This window comes from Castor canadensis, chromosome 7 (genome assembly GCF_047511655.1).
Source record: "Castor canadensis chromosome 7, mCasCan1.hap1v2, whole genome shotgun sequence".
Lineage (NCBI taxonomy): Eukaryota > Metazoa > Chordata > Mammalia > Rodentia > Castoridae > Castor > Castor canadensis.
The window spans coordinates 77,086,765-77,107,826 of record NC_133392.1 but is presented as its reverse complement, the minus strand read 5'-3'; the positions used below and the strand labels follow the sequence as shown (position 1 = coordinate 77,107,826).

At 44.5% G+C, this 21,062-nt stretch overlaps 1 protein-coding gene across 9 annotated transcripts in view; it reads right to left on the bottom strand.

The window, feature by feature from the left end:
• The window catches only part of Wdfy4 (WDFY family member 4), a 293,488-nt gene that overhangs the window by 171,027 nt on the left and 101,399 nt on the right, over positions 1–21,062 (bottom strand). For all 9 annotated transcript variants that reach the window (XM_074079382.1, XM_074079385.1, XM_074079383.1 and 6 more), the window contains 10 exons: positions 16,302–16,533; positions 15,060–15,205; positions 14,598–14,709; positions 13,696–13,886; positions 11,951–12,103; positions 7,207–7,280; positions 5,262–5,423; positions 4,683–4,774; positions 2,620–2,719; positions 479–684 (listed from right to left, as the gene is read on the bottom strand). In XM_074079382.1, the coding sequence (XP_073935483.1) occupies positions 479–684; positions 2,620–2,719; positions 4,683–4,774; positions 5,262–5,423; positions 7,207–7,280; positions 11,951–12,103; positions 13,696–13,886; positions 14,598–14,709; positions 15,060–15,205; positions 16,302–16,533 (1,468 nt within the window). The remainder of the gene's footprint in view (positions 1–478; positions 685–2,619; positions 2,720–4,682; positions 4,775–5,261; positions 5,424–7,206; positions 7,281–11,950; positions 12,104–13,695; positions 13,887–14,597; positions 14,710–15,059; positions 15,206–16,301; positions 16,534–21,062) is intronic.

The window sequence follows — 21,062 nt, the reverse complement described above, 5'->3', positions numbered from 1 at the left end:
CAAAACGTCAGACAAGATTCCAGGCCCTCATGAAACTTACAGAGCAGTGGGAAGAAAAGACATTAAGCAATTAAGTACCTAAATAATATATGCTTATGAATTATGATAAGCACTATAAAAAAATAATAGGAGCAAAGAGAATTAACACAGTGCCCTAATTCAGGCAAGTCCTCTCTGGACCTGGGGGAAGTGGCATTTGAACTGAGATCTGAAAAATGAATCCATGACTGCCAGAAGAGGCACGTTAGGAAGAGGAAGCAGTGTGTGCCGGGCCAGTGCATGATGAATAAGGAGCCTTTGAGAGGTGGAAAGCAGCCTCCAGGGGCTGAAGAGTCATGAGGTTGTGAAGTTCAAGGGGATGGGACTGATCCGGGGGCAGACTTTAAAGACAGATGTCAAGGTGACCCTGCTGCACAGGCTCCACAGGTTCCTGTGGGGAGGGGTGAACGGAGTCATGCTTCCTGAACTACATGCTCACCCATCACAATGTCCGTGCCCTCTCTGCTGCACTCCACCCAGGATCCAGCAGACAGGCCATCTTTAAATCTCCCACGAAGGGAGGGGTCTGACAAAAAGTGCAGCAGCAGCTTCAGGGCCAGCACAGTGGTGCTGGGATGCAGGTGGCCCTGCAAGAGCAGCAGGAACCAGTCAGGCCCCAGATTCAGGAACACCTCTTCCTTTGCCCTGAAGGGATTAAAAAATACAATAATTACCATCTCTCAAAAGAGGATTAATGTCCAGCTTCAAGAATAACCTAGAAACAGCAAGTTCAAGGTAGCATTTGGCTATCACCCAGTGAGGTACATACTATATTTTGAAAGAATGTAAAATAAAATGCTGGCCAGATTGCTGCGTAACGGATGGATTTGTCTATTAACGGCTGCAGTGCAAGTTGGCAAAGCATTTGAGAACAGTTGGGAACTGTGCATCAATAGTCATGAAAATGTGATGCCCTGTCACAAGCCCTGCTTCACTACTGTTCACACTCGCCCAGTGTAAGATGGGCACCCATCTAATGTAGTTACTATCTATAAAGTCATAAACAAACATATAATGTTTATTTACCTCTGTTTGAAAGACACTGGTCAAACTAATCTAATTGAAATTGCCCAATTTATGCGTCTTTATCAGTTTAGGTTAAAAAAAAACATGATGAGCTGTCACTTTGAAAAATTAATTTTAAAATATGAGTGTGGAGAATACAGACCTGTTGGAGGGAACTGAATGGTAGGAAGGTGAATGGACAACTCAGCAAGGACAATGAACCAGGAGTCAGGGAGGGATCCATTTGTACTGGGCAGTGTTCTCAGCATCAGCTGCCACACCAGGCATGGTGATAAGGTGACTGGTGTCACTGAAATGAGCACTGGACTAAGAGTGAAGAAATTGTCCTGTTTTCTAGTTCTGCCTCTGATGTTTACTAACTGGATGGCTTTGGCAGAGCTCTTGATGTGCTCTGATCATTTTACTCCATGACAATGGGGGTGATGGTGATGGTGTGATTATGGCAGTAAGAATGGTGAGAATGGTGATGACGGTGGTGATAGCATGGTGAGGGTGGTGTCAGGAATTATGATGATGGTGATGTAAGGAGTTAGTTATAGTTTTCATAGTATCCCAGGCAGCATTCTCAAGGCTATCAGCATATTCATTCATTTATTCTCACCATAGCCATCTGTGAAAGGTATACAGTGCTTATATAACCTGGGGACAGAGCTGGGACTCCAACCCAGAAGGTCCAGGTTCCAGAGTCCAGGAGCTTAAGCACTGCACTACATTCTCTTCCAAACAGATGGAAAAGGAAAGAGCCGAACTCATTCACCTCCAAGGTATCTTCCAGTCTTGTCACATTTTGATGCTAGGAAGATAAGGAGCTCTAGGCTGGTGAATCTTTAACCACTACTTGCAGCGTTGCTTTACAGAGGAGTACCTCTCCAACTGCTCCCACAAAACTGCACACACACACTAATCTGTAAACTCAAAGAGAGCAAGGAACAGGGCTGGCCTGCTCAGCACCGCAACCTAGGACAGGAACCGTGTCTGGCATAAAGTAGGTGTCTAACAAATAGGTGCTGAATGAATGACTCCAGGTTGCAGGCTGGTGTGGGGGGATAGTAAATGCAATCCACTTTGTGATTACACATTTTCCAGAAGTTAATTGAAGGGAGATACTCCTTTTTTCCATGTCAGAAAAATAACTAAGGCACTAACAGTAAGTAGCAGAAGGATCTGGCAAGCCTCCTCCTTGATAGCTATTATTTAGGCTAACCATTTCTCCACTCTACTGTCTGCCAAGCATAGGACATCAAAGTCAGCAATTGTCACAACTGCCAAAACAATAACAATGACACGATAGCAATGATGACAAAAGGAGTTTATTGAAATTATACCAAATCCGTTTCTAGTTACCCATGCCCACTGAACATTTGCATCAGGATATCTTAGGGCAAGGTCTGGTTTATTGGGTGGAGAGAATATAATTTTCTTTTTGACTGGTGCAGGAAACACATTGCAGCAAACAGAATAGGAGATGCTAAACTTTTCATTAAGAAAAGGGTTTAATACCGTACCCTGTGTGAGGCAACCTCCTGCCAAATCACTCTTCCTGGAGCTACTTACTCAGAGGACAGATGAAGTTGGGGGGAAGATATTACACTGAGCAGCATCTCCAGCAACTGGTTTCTGAGCCAGATTGTCTTTCCAGATGTTTGGCTTCCAGCTACAAATATGAAAATTCAGATTTGAGAGAAAACGGATGTAAAGAGACATAATATTTGCTGCAGTGAGCAATCATAGTCATCAATTGCTTAGTTTACTCAGGAATTGGGGCATGGATGGGACTCAAATTTTGGCATTCAATCTACACTTCGATGTGATACTTAACAAGAATTTCTGAAAATGTATCTAAAGTTCTCTTTAGAACCTTTTCAATGCTGCTTATCCTCAAAAATAATCCTAAAAAATGAGGTCAAATATATATTTCCATAGAATTTTTTTAGATTATTAAAATTGCAGTATTTCTTGAGCACGGACTGACTATGTGCTCGTATAATGGGAGTTGTTGGGAGTGGTGAAGTCAATGGTCTTTGTTCTCTTTTTTCTGATTTTCATTCATTTCACTTCCAGGTGAGGCCCCTGCGTGCCCGTGTCACACTGAAAATAGAACACACGCAACATGGGAGACACACAGACCTAGTGGGAGTAGAAACCTGACTCCTCAAGTATCATTAAAGCCCAAAAGACAGCTGGGCACTGGTGGCGCAAGCTTGTAATCCTAGCAACTTGGAAGATTGAGATGAGGAGGATCACAAAAAAGTCTGTGAGACTCAACCTTAGTGGGAAAAAGCTGGGTATGGTGGTGCATGTCATCCCAGCAATGGTGGGGAGCTTAAAATAGGAGGACAGGTCCAGGATGACTGGGCAAAAGGCAAAACCCTATCTCAAACTAACCACAGCAAAAAGGGCTGGGGTGAGGCTCAAGCGGTTGAGTGCAAGTGTTTGAACCCCTGTGAGCCCTACCCCCCAGAAAAGCCTAGAAGACATGGTAGCAATGTTTTAATGCTTGTTTAGAGCCAAGTTTCAGAATGAAGTCCAGAGAAGAAAGGCTGACCAACTAAGCTCACTCCTACTCATTACCCATTCATTCATTCATTGCCATCCTTTGTAGCCAACTCAGGTGCACAGACCACACCACAGAAAAGGACTTTTGAGACAGCTAAAAGAAGCACAGTCAGATTTCCCTCTATTTGGATTTTGGCTCTGTCTCTGCTTAAGATCCTAATCTCATTGATCCTCAGTTGTTTCATCTGTAGAATGGGAATGGCAATTCCTACTTTTGAGGCCTGATCTAAGGATAAGAAATAACGTAATTTATCTAAGCTGAGTAATGCTGTCTCAGAGAATCATTTCAAATGATGAGACTGTTTCAGATCATCCCTGTCCAATACAGTGGCCCCTAGCCTCACATGGAATGTGGCTAGTGTGAGAAATTGAATTTTAAAGTTCATATAATTTTAATTAATTCATATTCAAATTTAAATGTCACATGTGGCTAGAGGCTCCCATCTTGGACAGTGCAGATGTGAAAGGCCAGACAAAGGAGCTGAGATTATCCCCTGTGTGCCAGTCACCCGAGCAGTGGGAGAAACGATCTGGAACAGGGCTAGAGTGACCCAAAGAAAGAAATCTCAATTATGTACATTATAAGAAGCCCACAGGTCTTCAGAAGCAGGGCTTGGTGGAAATGGCCAGTTTGGTAGAGGAGCTAGGGGCTGGGGGTGGGCAAGGGTGGCATTGCTGGAGAGGACGGCATGTCCCAAGCATGGGCAGAGGCCACACCTCACACATTGGGACCTAAAGTGCTTCAGAGTGCTGGAATTGGGGCTTATCAGGTATTGGAGGGGGTATTGGAGGGTGATGGAGTTCAACCAGGGGTCAAAGTGCACAGGATCCCATGTGCAGGGAGCCACCTATCCTGGAGGATGTGGAAGCCATTCCAGGTTTTAAAGCAGTAACATATGATTTGTGTCACTGCTTGGCCACCACTGCTCAGCCATGGGCACATTCCCATTCCCTTCCCACAGCCCCTCCCTCTGCAAATGGCCCCCAAAAGTGTGCTTAAGAGGTACGACTGAGGGTTGTCCTGTCACTTTCAGACTGACATCTGGGAAAGGTCCTCTCACCAGGCACAGGGGGGTCTCCAGCTCCATCCACGCAGATATGCCTCTCACTCACCGATGCAGGCTTGAGGGTGTACACGACAAACAGCCCAACTCTGCATGCAACAGGGAGAGAAAGACACACTTGGTGGGCTCCACTATGTCTGCTGGGTAAGTACTAGTGTTTCTATACGATCCACCCGAGTGGGACTTCCAGTGAGGATTTGAAGGAAATCTGGTTATTCTGTGATGAACACAATATTTCCAGAGACTTCTAAAATCTGGTACAAGCTAGGACCGTCCCGTGGGAAGCCTGCAGGAGGAGCCACTAATCATCGCTGGGCTCATGGACACTCTTGAGTTCCCAGGCACATTAGGAGTGTTTGAGCACCAGGATGCTGTAGACCAAAGCTCTGATGGGAAAATAAGGCTCTCCCATTCTGAATTAAGCAAACTCACTCTTCTCCCAACTTTCAGCCCTGAAGAGACCTCTAGAAGTTTCCAACTTATGTTTGCTTGAAAATGGTCAGAGAGAACTGGGCCTATTATCTCTTCTGAAATAGTAGTGGGGCTCTGTCCTCCCCGTGGGAATTGGCAAGGTACCTGAGCAAGTCCTGGATGTTGAAATGGCCCCTCAGCTGACAGCCCAGGATGGCAATGATGGTGGGGACCTTGGAGGGGGCAAGACTCGGCTCATTGAAGAGGAAGACAAGCTTGGGTATAAGCTGTGCCTGGTGACCTACTTCAGCATTCCTGGGTCCTTCCCTGGTGAGTCCAGGAGAGAGACAGTAAAAGCTTTTACTGGAATGAACCAAATTTGCTGTGTTTCTACTAAAAAGGCTTTCCAAGCTAGGCTTGTTCTATGGCCCTCTGACTCCAACACTCTCATGGCAACTTGTCAAGGTGTCGTCAGACATACATTGAATATGTCTGCCAAGTGCCAGAGTCACTGGGGCATACGCTTCCCATCCCTTCCACCTCCCCGGAAACCGCCTTCAAAGACAAACCCCAGTTATTGACTTAAATTCCGAGCCCAGGGAAAACTAATGCTGGCCCCAGAAAATGCAGAACAAAGACAGCAGACAGACGTGTGAGTGAGCTGCACTTCCCAACAAACAGGAGCGTACCACTTTGTGGGCCTGTCTGGGTGCACGATCTTCCTGCCCACCCCAGACCACAAAATGGATAAACATGCCACTGAGAATCAGAGGGCAGAGAGACAGAACTCAAATATCCACCTCCTTAGGATAATCACACAAATTCAATTTCCAGTAAATTCTACCCACCCCCCAAGAAAACAGCCCCCGGGGTAATGTCTGTTTCTTAGAAAACAACAGGTACAGGTACAGAAAGTGGAAAATGGTGGGTGGGGGTGGGTGGAGGAGGACAGAGTTGGGGGGACTGCTCCTTGTGTTGACATTATTAGCACATTAAATTCTGCCAAGCTCCATGGCCTGACACACAAACAAGGCAGGCACAGTGCAGTCTGCACAGCAGGGAAGCCGTGTGTCCCTCCACGCACAAACTCAGGCTACTTCTGCCCTTCTTTCCTACTTCTGCCCAATCGGCACAGGAGTGTGTCTTATTCTCCTCTGAATTTGCAGGACTAAGAACGGGGTGTGAAATGTAGTGGTTTATAACAGCTACTCAATAGTAAGAACCTGAATGAAAAGATGTTTACAAATACATTCATACCTGACTATGAGGAGGATGGTTCATGGCTTTGCTGCCTCCTTTTCTCCCCTCACAGTCCCTGGTTTGCCTTGGAAAGACCTCTCACTAACTCCTTCCATCTCCTAGATACAAAGCCTTGCACCTGTACTGGCCATGGGACACACTTTAGCTCGGGGAGACTCAATGCTATTCTATAATTATGGAATAAAGGAAAAAGTCTGCTTTTGTTGCATGTGCTGAGCTGCGGATGTGCTCCGAGGAGCTGCCCAGCAACCACCCGACTGCCACAGAAGGCTGCTGAGGTGAAGCAGCACAAAAGGAAGCAAGGCAGAGTAGGACCAGAGCTCAGAAAAAGTCACGTGGGCCCCACCCTGCCTCAGTGCAGATCTGTCCCTTTCACTGGTGGAAGCCCATCTTTAATTGCTTTCCTGCCCCCTTTTCCTTCCTGCCTCCCTTCTCCCTTCTTCCTTCTCTCCTTCCTAAAGCTAGTTTAGGTTGCATTTCCCCCACTTGCAACCAAAATACCTCTGATTCCAAAAGTCACTTGGAGAAGCTAGTTAGAGGAAGACTGGGCCAAGGAGGGTGCAGCAGTATGTCCTTGCTGAGCCCCAAGTCAGTGCTAGTCCCTGGCCTACACAGGCTTCTAAGTTCCCAGCACCCACCTACCTTCCTGAGACCCAAGAGGAGAGAGATCTGAGGAGAGAGATCTATCCCACATGTCCACTGGGAGGAATGTGCTCCCACCTTGGGACACAGTGTTCTGGGAGCAGGGAGGAGGCCATGGTTGCTAAGCCGTTGGCTCTCTTGCCCTCTTGGCCTATTTCTTTACATGAAGACATGAGTTCTAACCCTGGGCTGTCAAAACCCCACCTACCTTGGTGACTGAAGGATTTCCACAAGATGGGAAAAGAGTGCAAGCTCCAGGTTATCTGCAGTGTTCATCCAGAGCTGGAAGACAGAAGAGACGCACCCTGAAACTAAAGCGTGTGTGGTGTAGGGTTTGCAGGAGGCAATGTAGGGTGCTGAACATGTTGTCTACTAGCATAGGGTGCTGACACAAACTGCAACAGGATTACCCGCTAGCAGATAATGGGCACCTCCCTGGGGGAGGGGGGCGGTCATCTCCTCATCTCTGCCACTGTCTGTTGCTTCACCCTGGGTCTAGATTCTAACCCAGGACACCATCTATGACTGTACAGGGCCCACAGCCTATACCATACGCCAGATGTATGTCATTTACACTGGATTTTCAAGGCAAATGATGGAGTTCCCACTTTACAGATGAGAACATAGAGGCCGAGACACACCAGTTGAGTGATAGGTTCCAATCACCACTAGCAAGTGCAGGAATGGTATTAGAAGCCAAATTTTTTGCTATGTGAATACTCTGCACCCAAAGTATGTATGTGACACTGTCTTTAGTTCTCTCTTCTTTAAATTTGCAGCCCAACTTCTGCACAGAACTGTGAGTGACACACAGATGTAAAATGCATTGAGCTTTCTAGGGCGACATTTATTGCTGTCTTCATAGCAAGCAAAACACAGCAGGAACCATCCCTCTGTGCAGTACTGATGGCTGGTTTTCATGTTCCATTTCTACTCCCTTTACAGTGCTCTGCTATTTTTCATCTCAAAACACCGACAATTCCTAAGGCCTAGAATATGGCAGGTTCAGACACAAGGTAGTTCAGAGGAACTCAGCGCACAAAGAGCTTGCACTTACACGATAGCCCTGCTCAGGCAGGAGGTGCCATGAAAATCCTAAAACACCATTACTGTAACTGCCTTTTGCCCATAGGGAGACACACTTCAAGGAATTCCATAATGTCTGAAAGCATCAGTAGTACAGATCTGTAGGCAATATACCTATCATAAGATTTAGTTTCTATTGCAGCATTCCTTGGTGTCAGTGGGCGTAGGTTCCAAGGACACAGCCACTGAGGAAAAGCCACAAATGCTGAGGATGCGGAGTGTAAACACAACTGATAACAATGCAGGACCCACAGAGCCTCTCCGGACCAACTAAGCTGCGTAAGGCACATGCAAGAACTTTGTTTTATTTTGACTGGGCTTGGTCAAAACCATGTGTAACAAATCTGTGAGTAAGGCAGGCTTTCCTGTAGGCACAAAAGGAGCTTAATAATAATAATAACAACAACTAATAATACAATAGAATAACTATAACAATATACTATAACAAGTTATTTAAAACTTAAACATTGCTTATTTCTGGAATTTTCCATTTTTGGACCCCAGTTGATGATGGACAACTAAAACTGCCTAAAGTGAAACTGCAAATAAGGAAGGCAGTGCAGCTTCATTTAGTAGAGGGGAGTGAGGATCAGAGAGCCTGAGTCACCAGTGGCTTCTGCTCAGCAGAGACTTGTTTCAAAGCCAGTCTCCAAAGACTCTGTGGGCAGACAATGGCCCACAGGGTCAAGAATCAACCTCCCTCGGAACAAGGCAGATGTCCGTGGCTCCATTCTCTTACAGAAGAGAAAAGCAAAAGTGTGTCAGTGGACACAGCTCATAGGGAGGCCTGTGACTGCAGGACTGTTCCTCTTCACGCCAGAGCCTAGCAGACCATATGCCACATAGTGGCTATATTTTTGTAAAACAATGGAAACAAAGGAAAGCAATGTAAAATAAGTGCATTGTTCTGAAGCCAGAAACAGGCTGACAGATTTCCAGCCACTGCCCAAGATCAGCCGTAGAGGTAGGCCAGTTGTCTTTTGTGACAGCTTGTGTGGGCAGATGTGGCCCCTGTGGGGACGAGGGGTAGGCAACACACCCATCTCTAAAACTCCAAGAGCCCTGCACACTTGGTAGTATTAATTCATGAAATCGGTTACTCAAACAACATGCAGGCTCAGTGCTGTGAGGTGAGGAGCAGAAACGGTAAGACATAAGCCTACCAGTCCAACAAGGCTGACTCCCTCCACCCTTCCTGTAGAAATTTCCAGACTTCACACTTACTTTCCAGCACAATGGAGCAATAATAACTTACCACAACATGTCCAAGGTTGCCTAGCTTTTCTAAAAATTACTTTACACCATACTAAATACCTGAATTTTGGGAAACATGGATAATTGAGTCTTTTGGTTGCTGTCCTGTGTCATATAACACTGTCCTAAGGACTACCTCAAGATGTCTGGGTTAGAGTTCTTTCAATGGATAATGGGTCAGACATTGCTCTCCCCCACACCTGAGACCACCTCACTCTCAGAAATGAGTTGGCCTGTCACTTCTTCAAAAAACCAGAAGCCTAAGACTCGAATGCTTGGGCTCCCTCCCTACCTCACAATTTCCTGTGAGGAAGCACCTTTCACCCTGCTTCTTAATTTTTTGTTCCTCCTTGCTACACAACGGCCATCATGGATCTCATACCTTCTGTGACCACTGCCTTGTCTCCCTCTCCTTTAATGGCCTGTTCTACTAACAGTTTTTTCTCCCAGTAGTGTTCTGACTGCTCCATTTATGCTGCCTCTTCACCATCAGTCTACAATCAGACTTAAGTCTCCCCAATATTAAACACAACACCTGAAGTCCTGACTCCTTCACCTTTATTTTCTAATACCATATTGAGGATTTTTATAGCTATATTTATGATTAAGATTAGCCTGCACTTTCTCATTTCCTGTACTGTCTGTTTTGGGTTCTGGTATTAAGATTAGCTCACGAATGACCTGGGAGTGTGTCCCTCTCCTGTTTACAGGGCAGGTTCATAAATCTGGGATGGTTTATTTCCTGACTGGTAGAATTTCCCTACCAGCCCCTGGGCCTGGAGTTTCCTTATGGATTTGGTCTGTTTGTACTTACTTTAAGCCAGTGCTTCTACTTACTTGATGGGTTTTTTTTTATTGGAGTTTTCTATTTCTCTTTGAGTAAGTTTGGAAACTTAAGCTTTCCATGAGACTGTTCAAATGAGCTAAGCTTTCTAACTTATGGCATAAAGTTATTGACCTTGTCTTCTTGTTACTGTAGCGACTGCTCAGTCCTCTGCAGTATTCAACCCTTTTGCTTCCTAATGTCATTTATTTGTGCTTTCTGTCTTTTTTGATTGACCAATCTCCTCAACATTCAACTTTGATAATTGATTCTAAGGAAACTGTTTTTAAAAATAGTGGGGGGATGTAGACACAAGAGCTCTGTCTGTAAATAGCATTATAATAACAACAGTCAGGAATGATCTAAGGATTTGACAACAGAGGAATACTGGAGAAGCCAGTAACTCTCTGCATGACAGAATACTACTCTGACCTCAAAATAACGTGTATGTATTTGTAATGAAAATTCCTAAATGAGCTTGCTGGGTGAGAAAAGGCAGAAAAAAAAATATCTACAGTGTGATCATGACTATGGCTATACATACAGAAACTTCGTGGAAAAGACACAGAGAAGGGAGCCAGGGCCACCAGCAGCTGATGAGGCCTTGGAAACAGGAGGACTCCCCTCACTTTCTGTAATTTAATAATATTCTACAGCAAGCATTTATTGGAGCTCAACAAAGAAAGACCTTTTAAGACCCTCCAATGGCTCTCAGCATGCTCAGAATAAGCTGATACCCTGCCACTGAGCACCTTTCAACCCTCTTGTTCCCTCCCTGTCTGGCCTCCTCCCCACCTGCCCTGACACACACCCACAGTGCCCACCAAGGTGCTTGCTCTCAACCCCGCCTCAGCTGCTCTCCTGCCCATGCGTTTGCAAACAGCGTGTGCTCTGACTGATGGATTCCACCAGCCCCAGCCCCAGAGCCTCTGATCTCTACAGGTGCACCGACTCTGTCCTCACTCCTATTCTCCAGAGGCCCTGCACCTGCCCAGTGGGTACTCAGTAAATGATTTTGCTTCCTGAGTGGGTTGATCCACCTAAGGAAGCTTTGTGTGATGCTCCTTGCCCATCCTCAGGTACCCCCATCAGGACTTTTCAAGTCATTCTTTTAATGGATCATTGGAAAACAGCAAAGCACCATCCCAAGGAATTAAGGTTCTTTTGCAGTACTGGGATTTGAACTTGGGACTTCACTTTTTAGGCAGGCGCTCCACCACTTGAGCCATGCCCCTAGCCATTTTGCTTTTAGATTATTTTTTAGATAGAGTCTCACACTTTTGCCTAGGTTGACCTCAGACTGCAATTCTACTTCTGCCTCCTAAATAACTGAGATTATAGTTGTTTTTGAGAGAATCTCACTAACTTTTGCCCTGGATAGCCTTGAACTGTGATCCTCGTGTCTCTGCTCCCAGGGAATTGGGGTAATTTTTGAAACCCTCATACATACATGGAACTTTACAGTTTTAAAATCTTTCCTAGATACCACCTAGTTTAACCATCATGACAGACTGTGAGGAAGAGATGGTGGTCTCCATTTCACACATAAGAAGAATGGTTCAGAGAGGTCAAGGAACACGTCCAAGACTACACAGCCCAGAGGTAGCAGGGTTTAACTATAAACTTAGGCTTCAGAGCTCCAAAGCTTTTGTGATTTCCCTTCTTACTGCCACCATGACTGTGGAGGAAGTTGACCCACTGGGCTTTCTTATATTTTACCATCACACATACACAACACACACATGCACACACACATTCCTAAAGGCCTAAGAACCAGTCTCTGATTTACCTCAAAATTGCAGAGAATATGCTGGAAGACACCCATGTTGGTGACAGCAGATGGCCTAAAGCCCAGCTCCGCAGTGCCAGCAATGGAGAGGATGAGCTGGAAGATGCGATGGTTTAGGAGAGAGGTCTTCTTCCTCAGGAGAAACGCCATTATCTGGAAAGGTGGAACAAAAAGTTGTGTCCTAGTATGAGCCTCACTGGCACTCTCTCCTGCAGCCACTCATTCCTGCAGCACCGGGGTGAGTCCACATTGCAAACTCCTGCTCTCTGGAGCTACCATCCTTCATCCCCACAGTCGCAGAAGAAAAACCCTCACCGCCTTCTGTGCCTACCTCCCTGCCAGTGCCCACCTTCCCGTGTTCTTGTGACCTGATCTCACATTGAGACCCCCTCCTTCCTCTTAAATCGCTCCCCTGGTGTTTCCCAAATGCCTCTCTGCTGGCCTCCTCCTTTGCCTCATGGTGCTTTTCCTGAGATTCCATTACTGGGTCTTTCACATGCATGTCACAGTGTCACAGGAATTTGCATGTGAGCCCACCTAGCTTTGCTTCAGGCTGTCATTTGTTGTCCCAGAAAGCCAGCAAGTCACCAGCATCCATTCCAGGGTGAAGGCACTGGGAACTCAGCAAGGCATGTGTAGCCCAAGCCATCTCAGAGATGATGAAGCTACATCAAACCTCACGTTCCTGTTGGCCTCGGCCACACAGAACTTAGGCTGCCCAGCCGTCCACTGACATCCGTGTCCTCATCCAGTTCACCTGGATTCTCAGCTCGTCTCATGCACAACTCAGTTCCTCCTTATTCTGACACAGTCCACTCTGGCCCTGTCCTCCCAGACATACCTGTCCTCTTTCAATATGCTCTTGGGAAGCCTTCCTCGTGATCAGCAGATACATAATATCTTCTCACTCTGTTTTGATCTTATCTGTAATCTGACCATTTCTTCCTCCCCACCAAGACTTAAGTAAGATTCAAATTGCTTGAAAAAACTCTGCTGTCTGTGTGCTCCCAGTCCTGCTCCTATGGCTCCCCTTGTGGTCGCCTCCCAGGAAGCAGGAAGTTTCTCGAGGGCAGTGTCCGTGTCTCATTTGACCATATTAATTGCAAATCGCAGTAACGATCACAGTACACAGAAAGGCAGCAGTTTTTCTATTCAGGCATCCTTTTAAGCATTCTGCATGTGACCATCACAGCTGTGCACACAGGTCCTGACACTCCTGTTTTCACACATGAGAGAATGGATGCACAAAGGGACTATAAATTAAAGTAAAATTAAAGTAAAAGTTAGGTCAGGCAAAATTTTGAGCCCTTCAGTTACATGAAATCATGTAATCCTCCCTGCAGCCTGATGATACAAGAGGTACAACAGTCCAGATCTTAGTCAGGAAAACCAAGAGAGAGGGAGCAAATAACTCTACCAAGGTTAAGTAACAAGTTAGATGAAGGCTCTGAAGCCTGAGCTCTCAGCCACTGTGCAAGAGGCAAAATGAAGAGCCCATGAATGATTTTAGAATCATCGAGGAAAATGCCAGCAGCCACACGCAACAGGACATCCCTGGCTCAAACAGAGCTGGCTATCACTGGGCCCTTCACTGCTGAGCCAATGCTGGACTCTGGGGGTTCGTGCTGTTCTTTTCCAGAAGTCACCTGGAGGAAATGTCACTGAGGCAAGTGAAGGTCACCCTTGATGCTTTGAGGATAACAGTTTTTGGGGAAACCCAGGCTCAGCCAGGAGCACAGGATTACCTTGTACCCACTGATGTGCTGCATCAGGCGGTCACACATGGCATTGCTGGTCAGGACAGAGTGCAGTACTTTCACAGCAGCGTACATGGTGTTGTCATCCGTTGCTAAGGAGATGAGGCCCAGGAGGATGGCAGGTCCACCAATAAAGTCCAGACTGCTAGCAGCAGGGCTGGAGTGAAATACTCTCACTCCTGTGCAGAACAAGGGGGGCATTGCATCAGTGTGTCCCAGCTGTGTAATGTCCCTCAGCAGCATATAGGGGTGAGGGAGTTGTCCTTGCCTCTGTTAACTCATGCTAGAAGGGCCTGTGCCCTGGGACAGACAAGGAGAAGAGGTAGGAGCTCTGAAACTCTTAAGCAGCTGAAAGATCCTGCATGAGTGTCTTTCGGTGTCATCAAAAGGCCAAAAGAGTCCATAGGCTCTCAGTCTGGCCCCCTCTGTCTAGAATCCAGAGTGCTAGATAAGCCAGATGCCCTTTGTACCTCAATTTTCTGGTTGCTCTGAGAACCTCTGGCTCTTCCCTACCCTCTGGATCATGCTGGGCTGGACCCTTGTGCCAGATTTCCACCGTGCTCTTACTCCATCACACTGTGACTGGTAGTCACTGCCTATTGTTTGCATTGAAACAACCACAACCATTGCCTCCGCTCACAGGGCCCACCATGCTTCCTAAATAGGTTCCAGATGTGCATAGGTGTCAGTCTGGTTAGTCACTGAGTTCACTACAATTATTAGACATAGCAAGGTGAATTGACCTCTGTGTTCTCTGAGCAGCCACTCTCCAGCTAGGCTTATTACCAATCCCCAGCCTGGCTCCCTAGCCACTCTATTCTGCCTGCCCTCCAAATTCTAGCATGCACAAGCCCTGCTTTCGAAAGAGCAAGGTTCACTGCCTGACCCACCTAACTGGCCCACAGCAACAGCTCCAAGAGTCCGAAGAGATCCTGAGAGGTGCCCAGCACAATTTCTCAGCAAGAACACAGGCATGGCATTGTCACGGGATGAAATATTCATCTAGAGAAAGTGATAACAATTAGTACTATGAAACTCCTGGAAAAGAAGGTATGTTGCAGGCTGAAGGTGTGTCTCGAGCAGCAGAGCACCTACCTAGCAAGTGTGAAGTCCTAAGTTCAAACCCCAGTACCTCCTAAACAGGGGCATTGTTCATGAGCTCCCTAAGGACAGGCACCCCAAGGCCTCCACAAGCAGTGATTAGTAGATAATACTTAAACCAAGGTTGGGTACTGAAGGTAACATTTGGGCTCACCTGTCCTGCTCCCCTCCCAGGTTGTGACTTAAGTGTAAGTGAACCAGCTTTAATTGTGCAATCTATAGGGAACAGCAGGTGAAGGTAGAAGGTGTACCTCTTTGGCGATCAGGCGGCTGTCTACCTCATTGTAGTCATTTCTGATGTTTGCAACACTTGTGAGGGAGGAGCTGGACACATGAAGACCAAAGGAAACCCTTTCCTCTGCAATGAGGGGCGTGGCTTCGCTGTCTTGGTCCTCCCCTATAGCAACAGATCTTATATCAGTGCTTGTCTCCTTTACAGAAAAGGAAATCCATCCTCAAATAATTAAATACCTACTGCTACACAGCAAGGTAATCATTGAGAGGTTTTCTGTATGTTTTTACATGGGGTGTTTTTTCATGTTGTATGTTCATATGTCATATTTTGCCCTTTACCTATTCTCTTAGACATAGAAAAAACAAAAAAACTAGAGAAATTCCCCCCAAGAATTGACTTTTCTATAAAATAAAGGTGTTCATTTGTGAAATGTTTAAACAGAGTTTAAAACATCTATCAAATCTGTAACCTTGATCCCCAATACCAATCCACAAAGTGATACAAAAACAAAACAGGCTAGGTCAAAAGGCCTAAGATTTTTAGGAGCTGCATGGCTGTGTGGCCTCCCACTAGGAACGCGCATGCTGGTTCTCAAGTCAACAAGAGCCAGGGCGCTGTGAGAAGCCCCATGTGAACATACGCTCAGTGAAACTCCAACTCCAGACCTGGCCTAGTCCCATCGCTCTGGGCAATACCATCTGCCACAGGACCCGAAGTTCAACAACATGTGGGCTTGAGACAGAACCACTCCACAGCCCTCAGTCGCCCTTCTCCGTGCACAAGGCCTTCGTGCTAGATGCATTTCTCATTCCTCCCAGATGGGAACCGACCCCCTTGACTTGATGGAGCTCAAAGAGCAATGCTCCCTGCTTGAACAGCCAGCAATCAATAATGGAAATGTGGATGTTTTGTCTGCCTGTTTAATAATTGAAGACAGCAGTATACTTTAGTTAAAAAGCTTCTTCATTAAAAGGAATGTGACTTATTTATCTCATTCTCCTCTCTCTGTCTTTGCTGATGGTATTGCCTACCCACCCTCTTCCATTAGGTGCTTTGGAGTCGAAATTTAAAGGATATTGTCATTTCCTTTTCTGCGACATTTTCTTTTGGGTTGTAAATATATAATGATCCAATTACAAAGGTTTTCCCTAATGATTGACCTGTGCTGAGTTCATTCTTTATAAATATGCTATAAATAACTGAATGTCCATTTAAGAACTTTATATATCAAAACATTATAAATCAAAACACTCCCTACCTTGAGCGTGCACAGCCTGAAAGTTACCACAGTATCTTGGGCCCAGTTTGATAATAACTGCTAGAGTATCCATTGATATGGCTTCATCAAAGAGATACGCGGGGCCAAGACGCCAGATCAATGATGACTTCTGTCTCCAAACTCGAGGGGTTGAAATATAGCCATAAACATCCACAAACGAAGATGGATCCATGGACAGGAAAGGTCCTGGCAAGGCCTGGATATACAACATCTTTAAAAGATGAAAGACGGAGGGAGTAAGTACTGCTTAACTTCAGAATTAATCCAGTAACTACATAGTGATATAACATGGCAATCTCACGCCCATGTCAAAATGTTTTTTTTCATCTGCAGCGTTTAAAAGGTAACTCTCAAATTTGAGCTGCATGAAGCAAAACAGCCTATAACACATGGAGAAGGGCAAACACAGGTGCTGCCTTTGGAAACAAATTTGATAAGAATTACATAGAGACAAAAATGTCTACCTTTCTTGTCATACACATTCCACTAAGAACTTAAATGTCCATTAATAAAGTTTTATACTAACAGTTATTACAGCTAGACTGCTTAGAAAAAGAAGAAATAAAAGTGTCTCTCTTTGAGGTGACATGTCCATATAGAAAATTACAAGAAATGTTTTAATATCCTAGAACTAATAAGTGAGTTCATGAGGGTCACAGGATACACATTCAACATATAAAATCATTTGCATAGCTATAAGTCAAAAATGAAATTTAAATTTTAAATTAAAATTTAAAAATACCATTTACAATTGTAACAAAAAATAACATAATTAATAAAACATGTAGAGGATCTATATAGAAAACTCCAAAATGATAAGGAAAAAAGTCAGAGAAGACCTATATAATGAAGAGATATACCATGTTTATGGATAGGGAGACTTGCTATAGTAAAGGTGTCATTTTTGTCTCTAATTGATGTAATTCCTGTCAAAATCTCACCAAGATTTTTTTTTATACATCTATGAGCTAATTCTAAAATTGGCAAAGCACAGGTTATGGAATAGCTTAAGGAATTTTGAAAAAGAAGAATTCTGTTGGAGGAACCACACAACTCAATAATAAGTCTTATGGTATTACTATTATGATAATAAACAAAATAGTGTGGTATCATAGAAAAATAGTCATAGATCAATGGAATAGAACAGAGGACCCAGAAATAGCCCATACAAGTATGTCTCAAGCCCATACAAACATGACAAAGGTACAAAAGCAAGTTGATGCAGGAAGGACAGCCTTTCAACAAATGGTGCTGAAGCGAGTGCAAGTGCCTGTCCAATAGGCAAAAAATAGACTTCAACCTGAGTTCTCACCTTATGCGAAACTCGGTTCACAACCAATCAATCACAACCTCACAGGTAAAATATGAAGCTTTAGAAAACATTAAGAGAAAACTTTCAGATTCTAGGGCCAAGCAAAGAATTCTTAGACTTAACACCAAAGGCATGAGCCATAAAAGGGAAATAAAAACTTTTGCTATGAAAAACTTTGCAGGGTGAAAGAAGATGAAAAGACTAGCCACGAACTATAGGAAATTATTTGCAAATCACATATCCAATGAAGAAATAGTACCTTGAATAAAAGACTAAAAAAACTCTAATGCCAACAGTTAAAAAAAATCATATTCAATTAGAAAAGACATAGATAGACATCCTTGAAGAAAATAAGCAGATGACCAACAAACACACAAAATGTTCAATGTTGTGAGTCATTAAGGAAATACAAATTAGAGGCTGAGACAGCTGTCACTATGCAAATATCAGAAGAGCTAATACAGTAGTAATGGAACCAAATGCAGAGACACTGGATCACTCATCCATTCCTGCTGGGATGTGGAATGGTCCAGCCATTCTACAAAGTAGTTTGACAGTGTTATAAAACTGAGTAGTTAATTACCACAGGACCCAGCATTATACTCTCAGGCATTTACTCCAGAGAAATGAAGGTTTAAGTTCACACAAAACTCTATAAATAAATATTCATAACAATATTATTCATAACAGCCAAAAACTGGAAATAGGACTGAGGGTGTGGTTCAAATGGATGAGTACTTGCTAGCAAGTTTGAGGCCCTGGATTCAATTCCCAGAACCATAAAAAAAAGAAACCTGAAAACAACCCAGGTGTCCTTCAAAGGATGAATGATTAAATAAGCAACAGCACCATGAAACAGTACCCAGCATTTAAAACAGGAATGAAGTATTGATGCATGCAAAAACTTGGATGAATCTCCAGGGAACTGTACTGAGTAAAAAATCCAATCATAAAAGGTCAAGTACTGTGTGATTCCATATATAACACCCTTGAAATGACAAAGTTTTATGTTAGTTATTGCCAGGGGTAGGGACAGGGATGTGGGAGAGGGGACAAGGGCAGGAGTTGGGTGTGTTTATAACAAAGCAACACAAAGACCCTCAGTGTGATGGAATTGTGTGTGTTGCTGTGATGGTGGGTGAATGAGCCTACACAAGTGATAATACGGATAGAATTCAACATACACACAAGCATGAGTAAACTGGGGAGATCTGACTAAATCAGCAGATTGCATCAATGCCAATGTCTTGGTTGTGATATTGTTCTAGAGTTTTACAAGACATTGACATTGGGGAAAACGAGGTTAAAGTGTCCCAAGGTTTCTATTAGCTCTTACAGCCAAATGTTAACCTAGCATTTTCTCAATAAAAATTTTAATAAAACAGCCAGGCGTGGTGGTACATGCCTATAATCCCAGCATTCAGGAAGTGGAGGCAGAGGTGGAAGATTGCAGGTTCAAAGCCAGCCTGAGATACACAGTGAGACCCAGTCTCAAAAAAGCAAAAGAAATTACAATGAAAGAGAAACAGTCAATGGATCATCATAAATTTTAAAGTAATGATAACTTCAAATCCTATATGTATATTTTTTAAATAATGGAATTTTAAGTGAGCTAAGTGATACACATTTTCTCTACAGTAAAACCATACTATTGTTTTTTAAAAAGGAAAAAAACTGAAAGAAACTATACACTATGATAAAGCAATGGGATATAAGTAATCTCTCTTCTTTTCTCTGTTTTCCAGTATTTCATGATGTATTTATATTATTCTATAATGACTATAAAACCACTATATATGAATATGTAAAGTTTTGTTGTTTTTTAAGTAGTGGTACTGGGGTTTGAAATATGTCTTGGCCTTGCTAAACAAACACTCTACCACTTGAGTTAGGCACCTGGCCCTTTTTGCTTTGTAACTTTTCAGGTAGGGTCTTGTGTTTTAAGCCTGGATGATCTGTACTGCAGTCTTCCTACTTATACCTCCCATGTGGCTAGTGGAATCACAAGCATGTACCACCATACCTGCTCACTGACTGAGAGGGGGTCTTGCTAACTTTTTCCCCCAGCTGGCCTCAAACCACAATCCTCCTTCTGCGTAGCTGAGATTGCAGACATGAGCCATCATATCCAGCATTCTTTTTTTTTAAGTGACAGTTTATATAATTTCTGAAATAATCCTTTTCAGTCCACCAATTAAATGAGATTTTCAAATAAAAACAAGTTACCAGGCTCTGCAAAGTATGGTCCACTGTGCTGTCTCCCCTCTCCCATTCTCCCAGGTAGACTCTTCCTCACTTCTTCCTAATGAAAGCTCTGCCCCATTCCTCTAGCCCTCCCTGCCCTTTCCTCCCTAAATTCCTAACGTGTGCTTGTCTCAAGTTGTTTCCAAATCATTTTGATCAATTCAGGCTGATAAAATACTCCCTAATTCTCCCCACTTACTCTATCTTCCCTTGAAAACAGAAACAAAGGCTCTGACTCTTTGGGAGCAGTTGTTACACCAGGTTGCCTCCAACCTGTTCTGAAGTTCTCCCATCTCATTCTTGCCCAATGCGTGTTTGCATCAAAACACAAGTTCTTCTGTTTATCCCAGGTAGATTTCACTAGCTGGTCCTGACCCAGCTTCTTAAGGTCACCTTGGAGAGTGAGCTGTTAGACTTGGTGTTGGCCACTCCCATGACATATTCTGGCACCACACTTTCCCCAGCCTCCCTGATGACTGCCCGGTGTAGCTAGTCTCAAGGGCTGGATTCCATCTGTGTAACAATTTACCTGGCCATGCTGCCAGCACTTCATGCTCCTCTCAGTGCCTGTAAACTCAACTCAGTTCATCAAAGGCTTATTGCATGCTCACTGTGCGTCAGCTCTATGATAGTTCAAGAAAGGTATAAGCATCAACAGGACACCCCTCTGTCCTAAAATGCATAGAACAGGCCCCACGACAAAGAATGATCAGTTCCAAAAGTCGCTATCACCCAAATCAAGAAACCCTGGCTGCACACTAGACCAAGGAGAATTTGAAACTCTGCTGACTTGTCAGATCACCCAGCCCCCAGAGGTTCTGATGGCAGCGACCAGATACAGCCTGTGTTCCAAAGCTCTAAAGAAGTCATACGGGGACTTCTAGAACGCAGACTGGGCAGACTTTCTCTGGAACCTGGATGGAAGCCCAGCTGCCCTTCCTGGTGCTCTGAACTTCCCCTCTGTGGCTTCCTAGGGTCCTCTGACACAGGCCACTACATGTACAGAGCCTGCCAGCTCCTTGATCTCCCTCACTCCCTGGCTCTCTAAATGAGGGTAATGAGACACTCCCTCCAGCTATGTGCTGTTCTGTTACCTCCCTTATCTTTCTTGCTATAAACCAGGTGAGCTGGGTTTGGTGTCTTGTTCCTTAGGGTAGTGTGCAGACAGACACCTGTGTGGCCTC